Source organism: Maylandia zebra, linkage group LG10, assembly GCF_041146795.1.
Source record: "Maylandia zebra isolate NMK-2024a linkage group LG10, Mzebra_GT3a, whole genome shotgun sequence".
Classification (NCBI taxonomy): Eukaryota; Metazoa; Chordata; class Actinopteri; order Cichliformes; family Cichlidae; genus Maylandia; species Maylandia zebra.
In genome coordinates, this window is record NC_135176.1 from 32,403,012 (window position 1) to 32,427,725 (window position 24,714).

The window sequence follows — 24,714 nt, forward strand, 5'->3', positions numbered from 1 at the left end:
TTGTTGTTTTGGCCATGCCCGCCCTGACGCTCGCTACCTGTCAAGTTAATAAAACGACTAGTCATTGTAAAGCTGTGGCTGTGTGATTTACTTCTTTTTATTATTTTTCTTGTGTTGTACTCCAGCCCCCCAGGCCGGTGTGTAACACACCTAAACGTACAGTAAGGGTGTGCTGGTAATGCCTAGCAGAGGTCCCAGTCTGTGAGATCTTCATCACACACCTCCAGCAGGGCTTTAACTGCATTCCGAGGAAGACTGTGGACCATGTTCAGCACCTCCATTGGCAATGCTGCTTCACTGAGCTGCAGCCGCAAGGTGGTTGGTGCCTGTCGTTGTGGTAACCCCCGAACCAAATGGTGGACACCATTAGTGTCTTCCTATTACTTCCTATTATTCCTATTGCTGGACTACTGTAATTCATTATTATCAGGAAGTCTTAAAAACTCCTTGAAAAGCCTTTAGTTAATCCAAAATGCTGCAGCAAGAGTCCTGACAGGGACTAGAAAGAGAGAGCATATTTCTCCTGTTTTGGCTTCCCTTCATTGGCTTCCTGTTAAATCCAGAATTCAAAATCCTGCTCCTCACATACAAGGTCTTAAATAATCAGGACCCATCTTATCTTAATGACCTTGTAGTACCATATCACCCTATTAGAGCACTTCGCTCTCGCTCTGCAGGCCTACTTGTTGTTCCTAGAGTATTTAAAAGTAGAATGGGAGGCAGAGCCTTCAGTTTTCAGGCCCCTCTTCTGTGGAACCAGCTTCCAGTTTGGATTCAGGAGACAGACACTATCTCTACTTTTAAGATGAGGCTTCAAACTTTCCTTTTTGCTAAAGCATATAGTTAGGGCTGGACCAGGTGACCCTGAATCCTCCCTTAGTTATGCTGCAATAGACGTAGGCTGCTGGGGATTCCCATGATACAATGAGTTTTTCTTTTCCAGTCACCTTTCTCATTCACAGTGAGTTAATAGACCTCCTTGCATTGAATCATATCTGTTATTAACCTCTGTCTCTCTTCCACAGCATGTCTTTATCCTGTCTTCCTTGCAGATGGCCCCGCCCCTCCCTGAGCCTGGTTCTGCCGGAGGTTTCTTCCTGTTAAAAGGGAGTTTTTCCTTCCCACTGTCGCCAAAGTGCTTGCTCATAGGGGGTCATTTGATTAAAATTGAATAAAATTATGAAATTGAATTGGGTCTGGTGGAGATATTCTAACGCACTGACACTTGTGTGGTTTGTTTTGAAGTGACATTAGTTCCACCTGTACTTTCACTACTGTGACAAGTCAATAGGTCTGTTGGGAAAAAGCAAGAGTTTATTTTGTGGGTTTTCCTTGCCCACAGTTTGTGACGCCCACTTACTGGACAGAGGCTTTGCAATGAGCAGTTATTTACAAAGAAGATTAAATATATCTGTTGATTTCCAGTAATCATAGAGAAGCTGATGTCAGTGTGTTGGAGGTTTTGAGCATTATCGAATTGTACTTTGTTCAACAAGCTTGACAAACAAAGGTTTCCTCTCTTTTGCTCTGTGAGGTCACAGCTGACATGATCAAGCCAACATTCAATGAAAAAAAATGTTACATTTATTTACATACAAAGTCCAGTTTTAGGATTACAGAAAATGCTTGGATGGTCTTTGTTTGTGAAGGAGCGTTGGGAACTGATGAACAGAATCAAACTTTTGGGACGATATCTCTTCATTCCTGCTCTGTTTACATGACCCTGATTGTTTATGCATGCAGTCTGCCTCTTCAATCATTCACCAACAGCACCTGTAGGAGGCGTGGTCTTGTGGCTCTGCAGTGTGTGAGGTGGAGGATGAGGGGACATGTGGGGCAGAAACCTCCTCATTCACGCCTCTTTTCCCCTCGTTATAAAACTCTCAGATTAACAGATGACAGTTATACAGCAGGTTTCTGTTGACAGAATGAAGATCATCATGTTTCTCCCACTTTTGCTTCTGGTCTGCTCTGTTTCAGCAGATCAGACTGAGACTGCAGGCCAACAGTCCTGTCCACAGGACTTCCATGCTGAGCTGAGAGAGCTGACCGCCTCATTGGCTGTGCAGAATGAGCGGATCACTGTCCTACAGAGAGAGAATCAAGGTACAGTTTCATACATCAATGTGACTTCAGAAATATCCAGAAGATCAGAAACAGGAATGACCAACATTCATGGTTATGTGTTTTCTTATGAGACTGAATATTTTGTTGTAGAAATATTAAAGTAGTCTTCATAGAAACTCATGGTACAGGGAAACAAATTTATTTTGCAGTTCTTTCAAACCAAGGAGCGATAGAGCAACAGACTGAGATCGACCAGCTGAAGCTGCAGTCAAAAGGTACTGTGTGGAAACCATCATTGAGTATGATTTATTTTATTATGTCTTTTCATACAGAAAATCCTATAAAAAACGTTTATTTCAAAATATCCTATTATTTTATACCAGGAAAAAAACATTTTTTTCATCTCAACATCAGGAACTGACTGTAATGTGTTTATAATGAAACAGCTCACAGCTCCTCTTCATGGCAAACTCTTCCAAACCAAATAATTCAACATTTACTTAAACACCAGTTTCTGCTGATACAACAATTCTAACCATCATTTAAAGTCTGTGTTATATCTCTACCTGCAGATATAAGTTGCTCTTTTTACTTGTTAGACATCCAGATTTTTTAAACTCTTCATGGATGAAGACATAGCTGTGTAACATCAATATTCCAACAAGGTGGTTTTTTTAATGTTGCAGCTGAGAATATCTCCAAAAGTATATGTGAGTTCTGGATATACATATGACCAAAAGATTAGCCTTCAAATCTTATATTTTTTCCTCAGGCATTTTTAGTCATTATCGGGGGAGGAACAGTGGAGAGTAGACAGGAAAATGACACATGGGACATGGCAGAATGTAACCCAAATCACTCTTCCAGTGATCTGGGGTAAGCTTTAGTGGCCATCTTTTACATACATTCAGAAAACACAGAGTGGACAGCCAGAGTTCACAGACTGTGGATAAAGATGAGGTGGAGGTGGAGGATGTGGGGACGTGGAGGCAGCCACTGCTCAGTGTAGCATGAACAGAATGAGAGCCACAGTTACTCTCCTACTTATAGATAAAAACCTGTGAATTACTGTGTGCTGTCAGTGAGATTTTTCTTTTTATTTCTATGGTATTTTCTCAGAACTAGAAGCAAAGCTGGAGAGTCAGAAAACTGAGATGAACCAGCTGAAGCAGCTGTCAGAAGGTACTGTATGAAAGCCATCCATCCATCTTCTTCCGTTTATTCGGGGCCGGGTTGCAGGGGTAGCAGCCTAAGCACAGAAGCTCAGCCCACCATATCTCTACCCACCTCCTCCAGCTTATCCGTACACCAAGGCGTTTAAAGGCCAGCTGAGAGTTAATATCTCTCAGCTGGCCCGAACTCCTCACCCTAAAAGATATATCTTTTAAGCCAAGCCAGAGCTAAGCTCTGTGTTCACCACGGTGGACCGGTACAGTGCATGCATCACTGCAGGTGCAGCAACAATCTGTCTGTCGATCTCCCATCCTTTCTCCCGTCACTCGTGAACAAGACCCCAAGATACTTAAAGGGGCGAGATCCTCCTCCACTTGGGGAAGGACTTGCGCCACACCCGGAATGGGCACTCCACCATTTTCAGGCTGAGGACCATGACGTCAGATTTGGAGGTGCTGATTTTCATTCCCACCGCTTCACACTCGGCTGCAAACCCTTCCAGTAAGAGCTGCAGGCAATCACCTGATGAAGCCAACAGAACCACATTAACTGTGAAAAGCAGAGATGAGATTCTGAGACCACCCGAATGAAAGCCTTCTGCCACTTGGCTATGCCTAGAAATTCTTTACAAAAAGGTTATAAACAGAATCGGTGACAAAGGACAGCCCTGACGGCATCCATCACCCACTGGGAACAAGTCCGACTTATTGCCAGCTAAGTGGACCAAGCAATGGTCTTACAAGGATCAAATGGCCTGTAGCAATAGCCAGATAACCCCATATTCCTGACGCACCTCCCAAAGGACACCCCGAGGGACAAGGTCAAACGCCTTCTCCAAGTCCACAAAATACATGTAGACTGGTTGGGCAAACTCCCATGCATCCTCAGGTATCCTTGAAAGGATAAAGAGCTGGTCCAGTGTTCCATGACCAGGTCAAAAACTGCATTGTTCCTCCTGTATCTGAGATTCAGCTAACAGACAGTCTCTTCTTTCCAGCACCATGGCATGGCTCTGCCACCAAGGAGTTGTTTAACTGCCTCAGTGACCTCACTTTCGGAGATAGACGAATAGTTCCTCTCATCCCCAGAATATATTTCCTCATCAAAAGACATGCCAGTGTGATTAAGGAGGTCCTTTAAGTATTTCTTCCACTGCCCAACAATATTTTCAATCGAAGTGAGCAGTGCTCCACCTGCCTTATACACAGTGCAGGTAGAGCACGGCTTTCCCCTCATGATTCTCCTAATGGTTTGCCAGAATCTCTTCGGGGCAATCAAAAGGTCTTTTTCCATGGCCTCTCCAAACTCCTCCAGCACTCGAGTTTTTGCGTCAGCCACTGCCCAAGCCACGTTCCGCTTGGCCTGTGGGTATCTATCGGCTGCTTCCAAAGTCCTACAGGCTCACCAAGCCCGATAGGACTCTTCCTTCTGCCTGGTGGCTATCCCCTCACCCTCGGTGTCCACCATTTGGTTCGGGGGTTGCCACCACGACAGGCACCAACCACCTTGCGACCACAGCTCAGGGCCATGGCTTCAGCAATGATGGCGCAGAACATGGTCCATTCTGACTCAATGTTGCCATTCTCCCTCGGGATGCTGTTGAAGCTCTGCTGGAGGTGTGGGCTCTGCTCTGTAGAAATGTTAGGTGCAGATAATTGACTCACATTTGGCTCATCACTTTATAATCTGTCCATAAAGTGGTGTCACTGTGTTTAAATGTCTTTAGTTTGTGCTCAAGGACAATTTTACATTTTTCTCAGAACAAGCAGGAAAGTTGAAGACTGAACTGCAGAACCAGAGGACTGAGGCCAACCAGATGAAGCAGCAGCAACATGGTACTGTGTCAAAATCTGAAATCTAGAAATGCTGAAATATCTCTATATTTGACACATTTTCAGACACATTTCACATTTTTCACATGAAGGCTTTCAGTTGCTGATATTCAAGAAAATTACTTTTGCTGATTCCATATTTTAATTCAAGTTTCAGTTTCGCATAAGATGTTCTAGACTATGACATGTTACTCATGACTCGACATTTTCATATCTTCCTTTTATGACCTGGATTGTTCCTAATGGGTGTTCATTTACATGGGATAAGTGAAGACTTAGAATTCTTATTTTTAAGAATTCCCAGCCTGATGGGAATTAATTAAGATAACTAAGTCATGATACTGGAGTATATGAAAGGCAGATTAGAAATTTGTTCCAGGTCCAGCCAAGAGCTGTCTAATAAGCTTGGTTTAATCAATTTTTAATCTATTGGATCAGAATAGATTAAAAATCTATTAGCTCTCCCAGCTAAGCAGGACTCTTATCTACTTTTACCTCAAAGCCCTTTTGGGCAAAATCTGTCACAAGGTCTTGGGTTTATCGGGTGGTGGGGAGGGAACTCTACATGAACAGAGATGGAGGGGGGTTGATCTTTTGAGAATGATATCTATATCTATATATATTTTCCTTTTTATGAGCATGTGTTTTAAGAGAGGGCAGCACGGTGGCACGGTGGTTAGCACTGTTGCCTCACAGCAAGAAGGTCCTGAGTTCAATTCCACCATCAGGCCGGGGTCTTTCTGTGTGGAGTTTGCATGTTCTCCCCGTGTTTGCGTGGGTTCTCTCCGGGTACTCCGGCTTCCTCCCACCGTCCAAAGACATGCAGCTTGTGGGGATAGGTTAATTGGATAATCCAAATTGCCACTAGGTGTGAATGTGAGTGTGAATGGTTGTCTGTCCCTGTGTGTTATCCCTGCGACAGACTGACGACCTGTCCAGGGTGCACCCCGCCTTTCGCCCTATGACAGCTGGGATAGGCTCCAGCGCCCCCCGCGACCCTGAAAAGGATAAGCGGAAGCGAATGGATGGATGGATGGATCAGAAGTAGTGATACAAATTTGGTAGTTGTAGACCACCGTCATGTTTTTAGACCTACCAGTGATGATTTTAAGAGAGGGTTTATTAGGTATCGGTGTAGTTCTTTTTAAGCAGAATCATAATTTTAATGGTGACAACTCTTCCCAATAGCAATTTAAAATTACAATATATGAATTACAATTTAGAGTCAGTACTGCTGATTTACTCCAAGTGATTGAGTAGTCAAATACTGATGAGTGTGAAACCGACAACAGGATGTCAGAATGTTTTGAATGGATGATTTTTGTTTGTCTGCCTGTACGTCCTTCAACCAGTTTCTAATTTTAAGCCTAAAACTCCACGTTCGCACGGCACCACAGTCCAAGCACCACCACAAATTAGTATTTGAAACTACAGCCAGTCCAAACCATAAAATATTGACTCTCAGATATTGCAATAAATAAAAACTGCAGCCATGTTTGTAGTTCTAATAATGTGGGAGAGCGAGTAGAGGATTTTTGTGATTGTTATCTGTGATTAACAGAGGTGTTGCTTACAGGTGTATCCCCACTCTGTGCAGGTCATCAAAGTGAAAGCACTCTTTAAGCTTCAGAACACACATTAAGTTCATTACTGCATCTAATTTACTGAATGACATTAAACTGAGTTCATGTTTGTCTGAAGCACAAACCAAGATGCAACTAAAACACTGAGTAACACAGTTTGTTGTCTTGGCAGAAGCTACAAAATACCTTCCTGTCTGATCTAAAGGACGAGTTTGGGATCCTCAAAAATAGATTCAATCAAATTTCAGTTTGACAGAGTTTGATTTCTTCTGTGACAGTGAAACGCTTTCAGCTGTCAAGCATTTCTTTCATTGGAGATTAAAGTTTTTGTCATGGTCACTTTTGTGCGAAGAGTCTAACTCTAAAACAGGAAGTTTAAAATGAATTTTCTCTCTCTCTCAGTCAAACAGGTGGCTTTCTCAGCCTCTCTGCTGGATCAAGGTGAAGGATATACTGGACCCTTTAATGGCCGCACTACTCTGATCTTCAAACATGTTGTCACAAACATTGGAAATGCCTACAACCCATACACAGGTAATCACACTGAATGTCACTTCTCAGCTATGTTGATGTCAGGCTGATGTTCCAGATGTTCTAACAGCTGATTTTCCATTTAACAAAAACAAATGTCCCACAGGTATTTTCACTGCACCAGTGAGAGGAGCCTACCACTTTGACTGGAAAGTACTAGGACGTGACAGCACACACACAGGTGCTTATCTATTCAGGAATGAAGAGAAAATTTTTCTTGCATATGAAAGTCAATCATCTGGGTGGTCAAGCGCCTCTAATGGAGCCTCAGTGCTTCTAGAGGTTGGAGATCAGGTGACTGTACGTCTCTGGGCTGGTTCAAGGATATATGACAATACAGAGCATCACACCACCTTCAGTGGTCATCTGATTTTCACCATGTGAGAGGTGTGACAGCTCCAACACTTCCTGTTTGGACTAACCTGTGTGGGCGAAGCTTAGACATTAGATAAACAGGAAGTGAATCATTTGCCATAATCAGTTTCTTGCTCTCTCTCTCTCTCTCTTTCTGGTTGTGTTCTAGTTTTGTGTTTATTTGTTTCTACTGACTCAGATAATTTACTTCTTCTTGTTATCTTTGATTCAAATACATCCAGTTAAATGTTCAGTGATTCTCTTCTCTTTGTCCTTTCTTTGAGTCGGCTCTTCATAAAGTGCTGCTCCTCCATTAGGTCCTGACTATTTTCTATAAGTTGGTAAACTGCATCGTTTTTTATTGGCTCCACTGTCCTGTGTTGGTCAGTCTGTTATTTTGGTGACTGCTGGCCCACATGTTTGCTTTTAACTAGAGATGGCACGATACCACTTTTTTATGTCCGATACCGATACCGATATCATAAATTTGGATATCTGCCGATACCGATATGAATCCGATATAGTGTTTTTTAATCAACAAAACTGTTTTTTAAATATCTTGCTGCATTTTGTATAAGTTCATACTCAAGTTTAAAACAACAACTACACTAAAGCTATTCTGTTATACCTGTATGCAAAAAAAAATATTTCATAGTTCAGCAATACTGATCAATCTAATAAACTTAAACCTACACCATCCTCCCTATTCTGGTATTTTAAAGAGTACTTAGCGTAAATATTAAGCAACCTAACTAATAGGGTTCCAACTCCCAGCAACAACAAAAATAAATAAATAAAAAATAGGGAACCACCCCTCACGCTCCACCTCATGATGCTTAATCGACGTAATCAACCTTAATTTGATGCAGTGTGAAAAAAATGCACAGAAATCAATTATTTTTCAAGAAATATTAAATAGATTCAACATCTTTCTTCAACAAAATTGCAGACTGCACAGATGGTACCTTCCCAAAGGAAAAAGTACTATAGCTTACTAGGGTATATATATTAGACTTAATAGTCACTATATACAGTAATTGACTTCTATTCATTTTACATCAAATTAAAACTTTGGGTGTCAGATAATTATTTATTAAAAGCTAGACATTTTAAATGAGAATAAGAAAGAAAAGTATGTCTTTGTGCCCCCTTTTCCCTGTTCATGCCCTATCGGCCCCCCTGGCTAAACTTTGCTAGATACGCCCCTGCACAGTTACCAGCGTCAGCTACGTAGAAAAAGATCCTCGAGTAGAAAGTAATATTAAATACATTCTAACAACAGCTTATCAAGCTTAAACATGCTGCTGTTGTTCAGCCCCTGGTTTCCTCTTTCTGGTGCAAAGTGGGCCAAAAGCAAACTAGAGACACGGACTCGCGACAGAAAAGCCGATCAGCTGATTGTTAAGCAGTTTCATGATTGAAGTAGCAGCAGGAGAGCGAGAGGCAGTCGCTCGTTAAGCTTAACGCAGGAATGCTTTACAAACATTCAGAGATGGACTTACACACTTGCTTCACTTCTCTCGGGATAACTTTGTCGGAGATGAAATGCCGGGTTGCTAGCGAAGCTCCACATGCTATCCAGACCACCGACAGGTCCCGCATGCCACAGCCGCTCTATCACGTGATGCATACTGCTCCGACGTGCTAACGTTCTGAGGTGAGTTACGGCGTGTTGCAAGTTTTGTGAGGTGCTTTCGTGATATTTAATGGATCGGATTACATTTTTTATTTTTCTCCGATATCCGATCCAGTAATTTAGGTCAGTATCGGACCGATACCGATACGTAATATCGGATCGGTCCATCTCTACTTTTAACTGGAGTCTTTCCTGTTAAGTTGAGCAAAATCCAACAGTTCCTCTTTTTTCTCTCCTTTGATAATCATGCAGGTGTTTTTCTTAAACTCTTAACAGATGTTAAACCTAATCTGACTATCATGATAAAAATGTAAACAGCTGATTTAGTTTGATATAAAATGTGTGTCAGTGCTGTGGAGGAATGTTTCCTTATTTTTCATCCAAATCCAGACACAGATAACTGACTGTAAACTTACTCGGGGTTATTTCTTTCTATTCTTTACTTTCAAAATAAAAGCATCATTGAACTAACGCTGTTGATTTCTTTATATGTGTTTGATCACTACCCACAGCTCGAGATCATAGGTGAGGGTGGGGATGTAGATCGACCAGTTAATTGAGACCTTTGCTTATTCACTCAGTTCTCTCTTCACCACAACGGATCTGTATAGTGTCTTTATCACTAACCCTTCTGTTGATCTCAGAGATGAGATACTACCCAAGTGAAAGCCTTGCACCGCTTGGCTAGCTAGACATTGAAAGAAAAGCCTTCCTCTATGGAAGACGTGTCAGTGGAAATAGGGAGGTCCTCAAAGTATTCCTTTTTTTTTTTGCCTGTCCCGTTTTGATCTTTAGCCATTGTTGTCTGAAGGCCAAGAAAGATGCCAAGTGGATTTACTTTACCAAGTGGATCATCATGGCCTTGCCATATTGGTCCATTTGATTGACCTTTATTATAATTATGTATTTATTTTATTTTCGTTTTTTAAAGACGGGACAGACATGCCTGGGGGATAGGACAGGGAGAAAGAATGAAAGAAAGAGAGGGAGAGAGAGAAAGAAAAATAGAGGGGAGAAGAGACGGTGAGAAAGGGAGGAAGAAAAAAAAGAAAAGCAAACAAAACACCTGGATCATCTGTATGGAGATAAAAAACCAAAAGAGAAAACAAACAACAAAGAGCAACATAATAAAAACAACACCATCACAATAAACTAGCTAACAATAGATAACAGTAGATTTTACCTGTTGAGAATGAAAAAAGAAAACAAGCAGAAGAAAACGAGAGCAACATAATAAACAACATCACGATGATCTATGGGAATATAACTGTAAATACTAAATATTAAACATTATTGTGCAGCACGTAAGATCAACAGCGCACAGTGTGCTTTGAGGTAGGAGCCAAAAAGGGTGTAGTTTGTGTGTGTGAGCACCCTGTTATCATGGTTCCGAATAGGTAGATATCTTCAGCGTCCTCGATCGACAGTCCCGCCAGGCACACGAACCTCCATTTCTGCCACCCGTCCATCGTGTATCCGGCAGGGAAAGTCCCTCCAGGACACTCGGGCTCTCCCGAGCCCAGACTTGTCATTGAGAAAAGGGTGTCAATAGCATCCAGAGACCAGTTGATCAAATCCATAATTCTCTTTAGGTTTTAGAAACAGACTGTGAGAGCGTGTTCCAGGGAAAGTAATACAAAGAACACGAGACTAGACAAGGACACAAGAGGCTAAGCAGGGAAGCTAAGGGAGAGGAGGAGGAGAAAAAGGGCATACGCCTCCTCTGAGAGCCATTTGTTACATTATGCAGAGCTTATCCTTCACTTTGGACCACTCATTTATTTTTATTTTCAGTTGTTACAGACGGGACACACATGGCAACAACTCCACTTCATTGTTAGTCCATTTAAAAAACTTGGTGCTTTTCCTCTGCCTTTTGCAGCAGTTTCAAAGAGCCGGAAAGTATATAAACGGCAGACAGAAATGAGGCAGGTCAAATCGTCTTGTGTTTCACACATGCACAGTACTGGAATGTAAGTGTTTTCGGCCGTTTCAATGTGGACACACAACTCTGTGAAAACAACTGAAAACGATAGTGTGGACGCAAAGCGTTTTCAGACGAACGCGCCGTTTCCAAAGTTATCCGGGCTATAGCCTCAGACTATGCTCTTTGAGCGCAAAATTGATAACATTTCGGAGAGGCTCATGGACCCCCAATGGGTGATTGAGAGACCAGTGACGGACATTTAGATCGACTGTAAATTCGACATGCAGTTGTTCGCACTACAGGAAAACACCATCATTTCATGTGGCTACCATATCAGCGCCAACCGTGGTCTCAAGGCTGGAGCTTAACAACAAATTCTTCCCTGATAACAGACTGTTTAGACTCTTTGCCGCCATCTTACGCACCCCCATCCTGGACTCCAAACGCCTTCGAAGGCTTCCAAGGCCGAGGTCAGACGGCAGGTCTAGGCCCAGTGCTGGATTAGTAGCGCATGGCAAGATGGTTGTGTCTAATCAGCTCACTTCTCACCCCCTTACCCATCCCGTTGCTTGTCATGTGCTTCATGGTGTTGTGATGTCAAGATGTATGTGCTCTCTGTGCAGAGGAGTTTTTTTTGTTTTCTGACCTCCCACAAGGAGCCCAGTATGAGTAGAGGTCTCTTTTTTCCCTCCTCCATTTGCCCATTGTATTGTACATTTCAATGTTCTTCCAAATTACTACCTGTCTCCGACCTGTCTGTGCTATGTATGTATGGTTGGTTGTCCAATTCCACTGCAGGTGCAAACTTGCATGTGACAAATAAAGGTCTGATCGATTGATTGATTGATTGATATTTACGTGTTACCATAGCGACCAGAGACCCTTAAGGGGCAGAGAGGAGTATGTTACTCTCATTGTTGTTGGCGTATTTCAGGAGGACCCTGCTGATAAAGTTACACAATTACACAGTGAATTCGCGTTTATTATTATATTTACAAAATACCACTGTCTTGGTCGTATAATTTTATTTTGTTGTATTTATCCGTGACACCTTAATGGTCGGTGAAAATATTGTCGGACATTAAACCGGTCCATGCCGCAAAAAAGGTTGGGGGCTGCTGACGAGAAGTAAACACTCGTGCAACCGAGCTGACACCGGTAGACCGCATACAAGCTTTTAAAAACTATGCTCAGGTGACTTTAGCTGCCACACGGTTTCCGTAGTGTAGTGGTTATCACGTTCGCCTAACACGCGAAAGGTCCCCGGTTCGAAACCGGGCGGAAACATCATTTATTTATCTTATTTCACTTTATTTTTTTCATTAATTTGTCTTCTTTAAGTAACCAAACCATATGCCATGCAGTCGTGTGGTCTTGGTGCGTTGTGGGTAACAAGTGAAACAAATATTAACTGACTGTGTGAAAACTGAATTGTCCGACATGTGTCCCTGAACGCGACCCGTACTCAGGAAGCACGCATGTGTCGCTGCAGCTGTTGTTTAGCGCCGTGTTGCAGTACGTGCTTAAAAAAAACTATGCAGCCACAGACTTTCTAACTCCCACCAACCACCGATGTGTTCGTTTTCTGCTTCAGCTGTAGGTAAGTGCTTGTATTTCTGCCCTCGGAGCTTCTGTCCACCCGCCGAGACAACCCACAGTTAGCTTTGCAGTCCTAAGCTAACGTTAGCGCGGATGCCGATGTTGGTGTTTCTGCAGCTCCATAAACTCAACAGGAAACTCAGGGAGTTCGCTTTTAACATAAATCTGTGAAGCTAACCTTTCACCCCTGTCCCCACGACATGCGCAAGAATAAGCGAAGAATCTAAGATGTTCAAATACCTGAAATCCGCTGGTTTGGTGCAGAACTGCAGCCTATTGCTGCAAAGAGTAATGCAGCCATTCCAGGTGGAGTAAAAGTTTAATTTGACGCCAGGGAGGATAAATATTGGAGAAAACAATTCAATGAAGAATTCAAGATTAAATCTGTTCGTTCATTTTAAAAATTAGACTAGGAAAATCCCATATTCATACGAAAATTGTCATATTTTAGCAATTTCTTAAAGTCAAAGTCAAAGTCAACTTTATTTGTCGATTCTGCCACATGTACAGGACATACAGAGAATAGAAATTGCGTTACTCTCAATCCCTAGATAAATAGCAAATGAACATTTAAATATATTTAAATATAAAAGTGATTAAAAATGCAAGTAAAATAATTAAAAAGTAAAATTTTAAATAAATACAATTTTACATATAACAAGAAAGCTATACAATATACAATATAATGGGTAAGTGACATTGAGTGCAAACCAGGCAGAGTAGTGCAAATAGGCAAATAGTGCAAATGGAGATTTAGTAGTGTACGGTAAGAGAAAGTGTAACAACAAAGTCTTATGAGGTAATGGCAGTCCAATGCTCCACAAAGTGACTGGTAACTGGTGCAGGCCAGTGAGTGAGTCAGAGAGAGTGTGAGTGTGTGTGTGTGTGTGTGTGTGTGTGTGTGTGACAGAGTTCAGTAGGACCGTGGAGGAGAGAGGGGAGAGGGGGCAGAATCGGGAGGGAGTTAAGCTTCCTGACAGCCTGATGGATGAAGCTGTCCTTCAGCCTGCTGGTCCTGGCCTGGAGACTCCGCAGTCTCCTCCCTGACGGCAGCAGCTTGAAGAAGCTTTGCATTGGGTGCGTGGGATCAGCCGCTATGCAAAGGGCTTTTTTAGTGAGACGGGTGCTGTAAATGTCCTGGAGGGAGGGGAGAGAGACACCAATGATCCTCTCTGCAGCTCTCACTATGCGTTGGAGGGTTCTATGGCAGGACGCATTGCAGGCTCCAAACCACACAGTGATGGAGCTCGACAGGATGCTCTCGATGGTGCCTCTGTAGAAAGTGTGCATGATGGGGGCTGGTGCTCCTGCTCTTCTTAGTTTGCGGAGAAAGAAGAGACGCTGCTGTGATTTCTTGGCCAGTGCTGTGGTGTTGTACGTCCAGGAGAGATCCTCTGTGATGTGCACACCCAAGAACTTGGTGCTGCTCACTCTCTCCACAGACGCTCCGTCAATGGTCAGAGGAGCATGTTGGGTGTGCATTCTCCTGAAGTCCACAACAATCTCCTTCATCTTCTCCACATTCAGAGAGAGATTGTTGTCAGCACACCACGTGGCCAGGCGTCTCACCTCACTTCTGTAGTCGGTCTCATCCCTGTTGCTAATGAGACCCACCACCGTTGTGTCGTCCGCAAACTTGATGAAGAGGTTGGAGCTGTGTGATGGAGTGCAGTCATGGGTCAGCAGAGTGAAGAGGAGGGGGCTCAGCACACATCCCTGTGGGGCCCCCGTGTTTAAAATGATGGTGCTGGATGTATTACTGCCGACCCGTACTGCTTGAGGTCTTCCGGTGAGGAAATCCAACAGCCAGTTGCACAGTGAGGTGTTGAGCCCCAGCTGGACCAGTTTTTGAGTGAGCTGTTGGGGGATTATAGTGTTGAATGCTGAACTGAAGTCTATGAACAGCATTCGAACATATGAGTCTTTTTTTGTCCAGGTGTGTGAGTGCCGAGTGGAGTGCAGTGGAGATGGCATCATCGGTTGAGCGGTTGGGCCGATACGCAAACTGGAAGGGATCCAGGGAGGGGGGCAGGACAGTCTTGATGTGCTGCATGACTAGTCGTTCGAAGCACTTCATCAGGATGGGAGTAAGTGCAACAGGACGGTAGTCATTAAAGCAGGAGGGAGATGACTTTTTTGGAACCGGAATGATTGTGGTGGCTTTAAAACATGTGGGGACGACAGCCTGGATGAGTGATATGTTGAAGATGTCTGTGAAGACATCAGTGAGTTCCACTGCACAGTCTCTCAGTACACGACCAGGAATGTTGTCAGGACCCGGAGCTTTACGTGCATTGATCCTGCTGAGGGATCTCCTCACGCTGTCCGGGGACAGAGTCATCACCTGGTCACCAGGAGGGGGTGGGGTCTTCTGTGCAGTGGTGCTGTTTTGGACTTCAAAGCGAGCAAAGAAAGTGTTCAGCTCGTTCAGCAGGGGGATAGTGCTATCACAGGTCTGTGGTGGGGGCTTGTAATCTGTGATGGTCTGAATGCCCCGCCACAGGCTCCGTGAGTCTCTGCTGTCTTTGAAGTGATGAGATATTTTCCTGGAGTACTGTCTCTTAGCCTCTCTGATGCCACGGGAAAGGTTGGCCCTAGCTGTCCTCAGGCTCGCCTCGTCTCCATCTCTGAAGGCAACATTCCGAGCTTTCAGCAGCCTGTAGACCTCTCCTGTCATCCATGGTTTTTGATTGGCCCGGACAGTTATGGTTTTCGTGACTGTTACATCCTCAATACACTTGTTGATGTAGGCAGTAACAGTCTCTGCGTACTCCTGGAGGTCAGTGGTGTTGTTATAGGTGGCAGCCTGCTTAAACATGTTCCAGTCTGTAGTATTAAAGCAGTCCTGTAGAGCCTCTGAAGACCCCTCTGGCCACACTTGTATCCGCTTACGAACCGGTTTGGTCACTTTAACGAGCGGTCTGTAAGCAGGCATTAGCATGACAGTGATATGGTCTGAGGCGCCGAGGTGGGGGAGGGGAAAAGCTTTGTAAGCTCCTCTCTGGGTGGTGTAAACAAAGTCCAGTGTGTTATTTCCCCTTGTTGGAAAGTCTGTGTTGTTGTATTTTTGGAAACACGCACTTTAAGTCTGCATGATTGAAAATCCCCAGCCAGGATGAGAAAAGCATCAGGATGGGCTGTCTGTTGCTCACTGATGTGCTGGTACAGTTCATTCAGTGCCTCATTCCTGTTGTTGACATTGGAGGAGGGAGGGATGTACACAGCGCACAGGAGTATGGCTGTATATTCCCTCGGTAGATAGAATGGCCGGCACTTAATAACCATTAACTCCAGCACTGGTGAGCAGTGTTTGCAGACCGCAACAGCATCACGACACCAGGCATCATTGATGTAAACACAAAGTCCTCCCCCGCGGGTCTTACCTCCCGCGACGATGACTCTGTCAGCACGGTAGCATGTTAGCTGGTCGAGCTGAATGGCGCGGTCCGGGACACTGTCGCTGAGCCATGTTTCCGTGAACACAAAAGCACAGCAGTCCTTTACATTCCTTTGAGATGAACGTAGCAGTCGGATGTCGTCCATATGATGCATATGCAAGAAAATCTGCAAACAATTGAACCATGATGCACTTTGACCCTTTTTTCTTAATGAGCATTAATGCCATTGTAACAATCATTTCAATGTTTTTTTAAGAGGTAAAAGTAAGTATACTTAAGAATACTGTTAATGCATGTTACTGTTGTTATTAGATGTCAATAAAAACTGAGGGGTTTTGCTTGTATGAAATCTTTATTTGCTTCTTAAAAATATGAGCCACACTCACAGTTGTGACAGAACAACAAAAGGATAACAAACTTGTCTTATTTGCACATTTTCTTAAATGTGCAAACAGCGCCTTCACAGCACGCTTATGGCCACAATTATGTTACACCCATAGTAATGATAACTACTTCAGAGAATAAATAGGAGAAGCTAAGAAAGATGAGCCATGAGTCCATGTGCTGGACTTTGAACGCTTAAAATATTAGTGGGCGGATCGATCCAAATATCGATGATATTGAAACCTATCATTGTATTGATATTGATCGATATGAGCCTAATGCGACTGATACTTTAGTTTCTGCGGTTTCATCAAAGAGGCAACCTGACTAAGTACCGCTGCAGCACAGAGCAGTCATCTAACTGAAGCACTGAAGAAAAACATTTAGTGCAAATGAAAATTCACCAAATATAATATGGCTCAGGTTTGATTGAATATAATTACCCTTTTGTGTTACCTGTGAAAGTAGATGTGCTGCAGACTTAAACATTTTATAATTTATGTCCTGGGTTTTAACTAATTCATAATCCAAAGGAAAAATCCCCCAAAAACACTTAATGGTCATGAAAATTTATTCAGATCTGGCAATTTGATGATGAATCACCCTTAATTATTAAAACAAGTATTAGTATAATTGATACTGACCCTGTAGTTTCTTGCTATCGGCTCATTACCAAATCTTGCAGTACTGCATGCCACTAGTTTAAAATAAATTAGTTTCTCAGTGTACTGTGGATTTGAAGTGAACACAACTCATGTGTGTTTTACTGTTTAAAAGATAAAACTGAATCCCTGAACACATCTTTTACATCAATTCTTTTTTTCCATTAAAATACTTTAAAATACAAAACAGTAAGCTAAAGTAATATTTTTACTTACAGTAAAATATTCACCAGCTGAAGTAAAACGTTATTGCAGGTTGAGCTTTAATCATTTCTGCACTGTGCATTATCTCGCACAACCTTTTTCTTGAAGCTGCATTAGTGACACATTCACACAGTATTTTGGTGTCTGGTATCTGCTGATACTGCAGTGCTCTCTGTCAATATGTAAAATCCTCATGACCTTAAATCTATTGACTTGCGTTGTCAGACAGTCTTTCTTTTTACTGATTTGTGCTGATGTGTACAAAATGAATATTTTCCACTTTCAAAAGCGGGAAGAAAAGAGTGCGGCAATCTGTGCTACGCAGGCCTTAAACAGTGTGTGCACAGTACAATTAGCTCAATGTACTGTGCACACATTGCCTGTATAATAGACAATGCACACAAAGTCTCAACTGATATAAAACAAATACACGTAATACATAAAACATAGTAATATGAAAATATAAAAAATACTCCTTATCAGCAGTGAAGGTTATGCACATATGGGATATTTGAACAAAAGAGTGATAAAAGAATAGAGAATAGATAAAAGTATAGCTTTTCTTATGTCTTTTTTATACTATATATACTATACAGTAGAATACAATAGAATAAAATAATCCAATAAGATTCGTTTCAATCCTAACAATAGGATAAAAATAGAATACAAATGATATATACAACTGAGTAAACATACAAGTTTTTAGAAAAAGAGTATTGCACTTAGTGTTATTGCACGTGTGTGGGTTTGTGTGTTTGATCAGCTGTAAAAGTCTTTGTTGTGGAGTCTGACAGCAGTGGGGACACCGTGGGTGCCGCAGCCACTGAAGGAGCTGCTCAGTGCTGTCACAGTCTGCTGCATGGGGTGGGAGATGTTGTCCATCAGGGATGACAGCTTAGCCGCCGTTCTCCTGTCACTCACCACCTCCACTGGGTCCAGAGGGCATCCTAGAACAGAGCTGGCCCTTCTGATCAGCCTGTTCAGTCTCTTCCTGTCCCCAGCAGAGATGCTGCCGCCCCAGCAGACCACACCATAAAAGATAGCTGAGGCCACCACAGAGTCATAGAAGGTCTTCAGGAGTGGGACCTTCACTCCAAAAGACCAGAGTCTCCGCAGCAGGTACAACCTGCTCTGCCCTTTCCTGTAGAGGGCGTCTGAGTTATGAGTCCAGTCCAGTCTGTTGTTCAGATGAACACCAAGGTACCTGTAGCTGTCCACAGCCTCAATGTCCATACCTTGGATGTTCAGTGGTTGCAGTGGAGGATGTTTGTGCCTGCGGAAGTCTAAATGGTAGAACATGATTGCAGAGTCTAATTGCTAATATGTTAGTTATAAAAATTACGAGAAAAAAAAGATGAGAAAGAAAGAAACTCAGAATGAGCAGAGCTGCTGTAGCAGGCTGCCACACACGGGGGCGCCGGAAGCAGCTAAATGAAGCTCCAAAAACGTATTTTTAGATTTTAAGTCTGTGTTACTCTATTTTTATTAAGCACAGTTTAACTCTGTTTTACAAGTGCTCAATATTTTTTAATGCATACATCACATGGATTTTGATGAAATCAGATCCTGTTGCTTTAAGATTTTTCTAAGCCTAAATAATTGAAACTGTTTTGTCTTTACTTACAGACTGAGAAGATGTGGCAGTGAAGATGATGCCTTCAGATAATATCTTGTTTTCTCTACAAGAAAGCTGTCTAGGAATCTAGCCAGGTGCCTGAGCAAGGACCAGGATTTTTGACATAATCTAGCAGTTTCTAATGACTTTGGGCTTTAAATGTCAATATGGATGGCATTGAGGAGAGCTACATCTGGGAGCGCCGCATTGCCCATGGCATTAGGTATCAAAAAGGAGCAGTCCCCTTCCCAGAATTGGTTGATATTGGTCTGGAGTTCAATGCGGCACTTGAAAGGAAGGAGAAGTTGGATCAGAGCCTGCTGACGAATAGTGTTATGCTGGAAATTTGTCAGTTTGCCAAAACAGTGAACAGGTCTGAGAAGTATTTCCTGTTCGAAATGCTGGAGTTCAACTTCGACCTTGGCTTTGACATAAACAATGACAGTCTGTGCTACATCTATGCAGTTCGTGTCCACAACAAAATTAAACACCTGAAGGAGCAAATAAAGATGAAGCCAAATAGATGGAAAGAAACATTTCAGTTGCCAAATCCAAGTGTTTTAGCCGGGTCCAAAGAAGACGTGTCAGGACGATACTGTCCTAAATGGAACAAAATTGCTGATAGTTCAGTGCTCACTGTCTCCAGCAAGAACTGTCAGTCTTCAGACAACCACAAAGCTGAAACTACCAGAGATGCTAGCAATAAATACACTGTAAAAAAACAAGGAGGAATCCGTTTAAGAAAAACACTGGGCGCTAACCCTTTCTGTGCACAACTTGGTGTGACCCTAGCTATTCGACCAAGTCACGCCCCCAAACAGAAACTGGACCCAAGTCTGCTCACCAACGGTGTGATGATAGAGATGCTTGATTTTTCCCGAGTGCTGTGTGGAAAACACACGTACCTAGTTTATGAACTGGTCAAGCACAACTTTGGTTATGCTTTTGATAAACCTCAGTTCCGAATGTGTCTAAACAGGGTGATAGAGAGAAAATACACCTGTCTGACAGCTGAGGACAAAGACACTTTCAGAAAGGAACTTTTTAAGATCCCGGCTGAGAAGAATAAATTGGAATATAAAGGTAAAAAACGAAAAACACCTGATGCAGATAACCAAGAACTGGAAGCACAAATGCTGGCCACCAATAAAAGACAAACACGGAAGCAGCAGGCTAGCAAAATGGAGGAGATGAGGGAGGATGATTTGTCATACATGTGTCCTGTTGAGTTTGAGACTGAATTGCAGTCAGAAACAGAAGCTGAGCCAGAAAATGTGGAACCTGAAAGTTGTTTGTCAGGAAAAGAGGTAGAAATGAATGTGCTGCAGGATGTAAAGCCAGAAGAGGAAGAAGTCTTCATCTCACCGATGCAGCCTCTGAGCTATGGCCACAAATCTTCTTTGTCACCCACACAGACAAAGGATGCAAGTCAAGAATCGTACTGGTGTCTGTTCTCTGAGGGAAGATGTGCAGAAACCCCAAAGCAGAGGCTGTGGCTGAGGCGCGCCGCTCGCACACAACAGATCCTGATGTCAAGCCGAGTCAATGATATGTTCGCCCACTGCAGAGAGATCGGATTAGACTTCAACTTTTGCTCACCAAAACGGAGCTTAGATCTACAACTGTTGACCAACTGGGTAATGTGGGAGGTTTTCAAGTTAGGAACTGCTTTGTCGAGGAGTGTACGCAGTTTTTTATTTGAAATTCTCTTAAACAACTTTACTCTTACGCTCCAAGATGAGCAACATGAGCGCAATTTCTTAGTTTACATGATGGCAAAACATAAAAATCTTGTGAACCACCCGAAGAGTCAGAATATGGATTTTCTCTGCAAGCCTTTCAAACTCCCTGAGATATACCACATGGTTGATGTGACCAGCAGTTTTCAGACTCAACAGGAACTCCAGAGTCAAGGGCAGAAAGGGTTAGATTCATCAGATTCAGCAAAGAGGGAAGAAGCTGAAAAAGAAGAACACCCTTTTTGTAAAAAGTTGGGTCTAAATCTTTGGTCAACCGTAGAACGCCCGTCAGACCAGAAGCTTGATTTGACCATCCTGACAACAGGCGCTGTGCTTGAGATCTTCAGCTTTGTAAAGGAGCTGTGTGGTGAGGCCCGCAATACTGTTAATGACATCCTTGAGCACAATTTTGATCTTCATCTGCAAAGTGGTGAGACTGAGGCCGCGCAGAAGATCCAGAGATGGTACACAACACAGAAAAGCTTGATGAAAAAGCAAAACATGTCACCGAAAATCAACAGGTGGTTAAATATGATTGTCCCGCTGAATGGCAACTTGCAAGAGATTCCACACTCACCAACCGAAGATGGGGACCCAGATCTAGAAGGGGAATTGGATGGCTTTGGTGGATTTGTCAAACGCTTTGACTACCAGAACTGCAAGGAGATTGGACTGGACCTCGACCTCAGCTCCAAATCAGAAACCAAAACGAAACTTGATTTGAAGGTTCTGACAAGAGGAGTTTTGTTTGAGTTGCACCAATATGTGCAACAAAATTACAACCGATACGTTCCTGCTCTGTATGAGATTCTGGAGTACAACTTCGACCTGAGCTCTCAGAGCCACCGGAAGGTCGAGTTCGCCTGGTCCATCGCCTCACAGGTCCTAGCCATGACTGGCAAAAAATGCAGAAAAGGGGATTACCTGACCAAAGTTTTTGAGCTCCCTTTCGAGGCCCCCAAGTTCCCTGAGTCTTCCCAGGTGGTCTTTAAAGAGGAGCCGAAGGATGACTTTGGCGAGCCGGACCTTAATAATGACAATGATGACCTTGTGTTTGTCCGAAAACTGAAGCCTGTTGATATGGAAGTCGAGATAGAATAAAGTTCTAGCTGCTGTTTGTATTTCAAATGTCAGTTTTCAGGATAGAGTTGCGACTGAACTGCTTTATATCTACCAGGTTAAATCAGTTAAATTCACCTTTACCCATTCATATAGAAATGGGGATCCTCTTTCTGTTTCTGTTCAGCATGTGCCTAAAATCCAACTTGACCTTAACCCTGGTGGGCATAAAGAGGATGAGACTGCTTGATCGAGTTTTGTTTTGGTCTATAAAGTGGCAAAAAACAGCTCTCGCAATCACATTTTTCTTTTTTTAACTGTTGACATCTTGGGATTACTTGTAGCAAATATCTTTTAACTTGAAGAAGAAATACTTGCATTTAAAAAACTGAAACTTGATCATGTTTGAATTCAGTCAGGAAGGCCAAATACATTTTTAGGATGTGCTGCAGGTGTTTACAGGGGCAGGAAAAATAAAGATTCTCTAACTTGATTTCTTGAAATCAGAGTTTAATGTTAGTGCCCAGCAGATCCAGCTGTGTCTCAGGATGTGGGGTCTTTGCAGTCTTAGACGATAAAGGTTCTAAAATGTGAACGACGTGTTACTGCTGGGCCTCCTCGACTGGTTCAGTGCTGCTTTAGAGTAGAGTAGAGTTCTTTTGCTGTAGAGTTCTTTTGCTTACCATTAGGTGCGTTACGACTGGAGTGTAACAGAAAAAAGCGGTGCCACTTTTTTTTTCTCCAAACGAGGAAGTAGACTATCCACGTTAATGTAAACCGGTCGAAATTCAACCATCAGTGACGTGAGTTAAAGAGGACAGAATGAATGGTCACGGCTGGCATTGGTATTTAATTGTTTTGACTGATTCGTGATGTCACCTCCGTCATTTAATAAAATGTGAAAGAAAACATTCCACCTTAAAATTTGGTCAGTGTTCATTATTATTTGTCTCTTGACTTTATTTCAATAGTAAAGATCAAAAGTCGGTGAAATATCCTGTTATTGTAAAAGTTTACATAAAGCCGCGCTCACTGCTGTGGTTTAATGTTCACGTCGCTCATTTTCTTGATTTACATGAAAAAAAGAAAATGAGTTTTGAGCTTTCGAGTCATGACCAGATGTTTTGGCAGGGGGTACAGATGTTCCAGTTCATATTTTGTTTATTTTATATGTGAAGGAAAATCAGAAGTCATCATTTTTAACTTTTATTGGCAAACCAAATTTATTCAAAGATTCAGTGTTTTCTAGCTTTTGAAATTGTCTGTGTGCAAAATATCGGTTTGTTAGTCTGGTCAGCCCTTAAAAAGTTGGTGGATACTTTTTTAAACTTAGTTTTTACATTAAACGTGACATGCATGGCCCAGGTAAATAAAAGTGATCACAACATGCACATTAATGGGACATCGAGTGCTCTTGAAGTTCTGCAGGATTGTAGGTTGCAGCTCCTGCCCAGGATGTTAAATCTTTTATTCCTTACTAAATATTGTAAATGTGTTAAAAACACCTGTTAAAAATGTTGAAACCTGCACAAACATGTGTGGACTTGTAATAAATCACAAATGTGCTTCAACTAAACTAATGCAGCTTGCAGTGTGCTGTCACAATAATTACAGGCTTCCAGTGGATTATATAACCAACCCTGCAGATTTGAACTGATGGAGTCAATTTGCATTTTAAGTGATTCAATTCAAAGTGTAAAAATAACCCAATGAGACTAATTGACTTGTAAACTTTCATTAGTATATCCTCACATGATGGGTACATTAATTTTTAAGTTGATCATTACACCATATTTAGTCAGGCTTTTTCAGGGCTTCCCATCATGCACTCTGTCATGGCCCATTTATGCTTTTGGTCTCAAATTAAACAGGTGTCACTCATCAGTTCCTCTGAAAGCCTTCAGGACATTTAATAAACAAAGGAGAGGAGATGAAGCTGCAGTGTTTCTGTTCAGTGTCCACTAGATGGAGCCAAAGGCCAGGTTTATAAATTTGCAACAGGACAACTGATATAAAACGATGCACTTAGATTAACTGCACAGAAAATGAAGTTTTACATTTTGATTATGTTGGAGAGGTTTTTTTTCTCACTGGAATTTCAGCCGAGTGCACGTCAAACAGAAACCGTCTGCAGCTTTTATTTTTCGGTAAAGGAGACGCCATCTTGTAGCCCAAACGTCCACAGAGCAGCCCAGCTCAACAGCCATTCATCTCGCTTTGATGAGAAGCTGTTGTGTTCCTTTCTGGCACCAGCAGAGTAGCTTTGCTTGATTCACAGTTCAGAATAATCCTTTCTGTCAGTCTGGGCCTTGATTTCATTCGTCCTCTGTTAAGTAAGTGGTTTAGCTTCTCCGTTAAACCAACTTCTTTTTCATGAACTGTTGAAAAGAAACGCTTGGAGATCCAGGGGGTGGGGCTTCTGTGCCTGAGATAACCATATTAGGAGCTTCCTCTGTGTGACATCAAACAGAAAGGATACACACACACACATATATACTGGCGTGAGGAGAAGCAGTAAGGATCCACTTTAAGGAGGATTCAGAGTCTGGGTTTTCTCCTGGCCTGCTGCACGTGCTCAGTGTTTTATTCTTCTGCCCACATTGATTTTTTTTTTCTATTGTGATGACATCACAGAGAAAAAACACATTTTTCTGAATCCTGAACAAATCCACTGAAACCTCACTGGATTAAAAGCTCACAAAAGTCTCATTTTTAAGCTGAAAGTTTTCTTTTATTTTGAGTGACCCCTGGGTGACAAATTAAAGAGAAAAACCTCCACGCAGTGTCTCAGCCGGGTGCTGGGCAGCTTCAGCGCTTCTTATCATTGACTCTCAAAGTATCCTGGAGGATGGACACTGAATTTCCCACTGATATTCCCACACTGGGACTTTTGGACCAACAAACCGGTCCAAAAACTCCCAAATCTGTTGACTGTAGGGCTCACTGGATAT

General features: G+C 42.5%; 2 protein-coding genes and 1 non-coding gene across 3 annotated transcripts; all 3 read left to right on the plus strand.

The window, feature by feature from the left end:
* Positions 1–1,728: 1,728 nt before the first annotated feature.
* On the plus strand, positions 1,729–9,645 carry LOC106676630 (uncharacterized). The gene is made up of 6 exons (XM_024803907.2): positions 1,729–2,106; positions 2,277–2,342; positions 3,187–3,249; positions 5,001–5,075; positions 7,058–7,189; positions 7,293–9,645. The coding sequence occupies exons 1-6, from the start codon at positions 1,896–1,898 to the stop codon at positions 7,568–7,570; spliced, it is 825 nt and encodes a 274-aa protein (XP_024659675.2). The 5' UTR covers positions 1,729–1,895; the 3' UTR covers positions 7,571–9,645.
* A 2,672-nt stretch (positions 9,646–12,317) lies between these two features.
* Positions 12,318–12,390, plus strand: trnav-aac (transfer RNA valine (anticodon AAC)). Its single transcript has one exon. It is a non-coding gene; the product is annotated as a tRNA-Val (tRNA).
* Positions 12,391–12,550: 160 nt separating this feature from the next.
* Positions 12,551–23,339, plus strand: LOC101467803 (uncharacterized). The gene is made up of 2 exons (XM_004556858.3): positions 12,551–12,703; positions 18,977–23,339. The coding sequence occupies exon 2, from the start codon at positions 19,133–19,135 to the stop codon at positions 21,803–21,805; it is 2,673 nt and encodes an 890-aa protein (XP_004556915.1). The 5' UTR covers positions 12,551–12,703; positions 18,977–19,132; the 3' UTR covers positions 21,806–23,339.
* Positions 23,340–24,714: the final 1,375 nt, after the last annotated feature.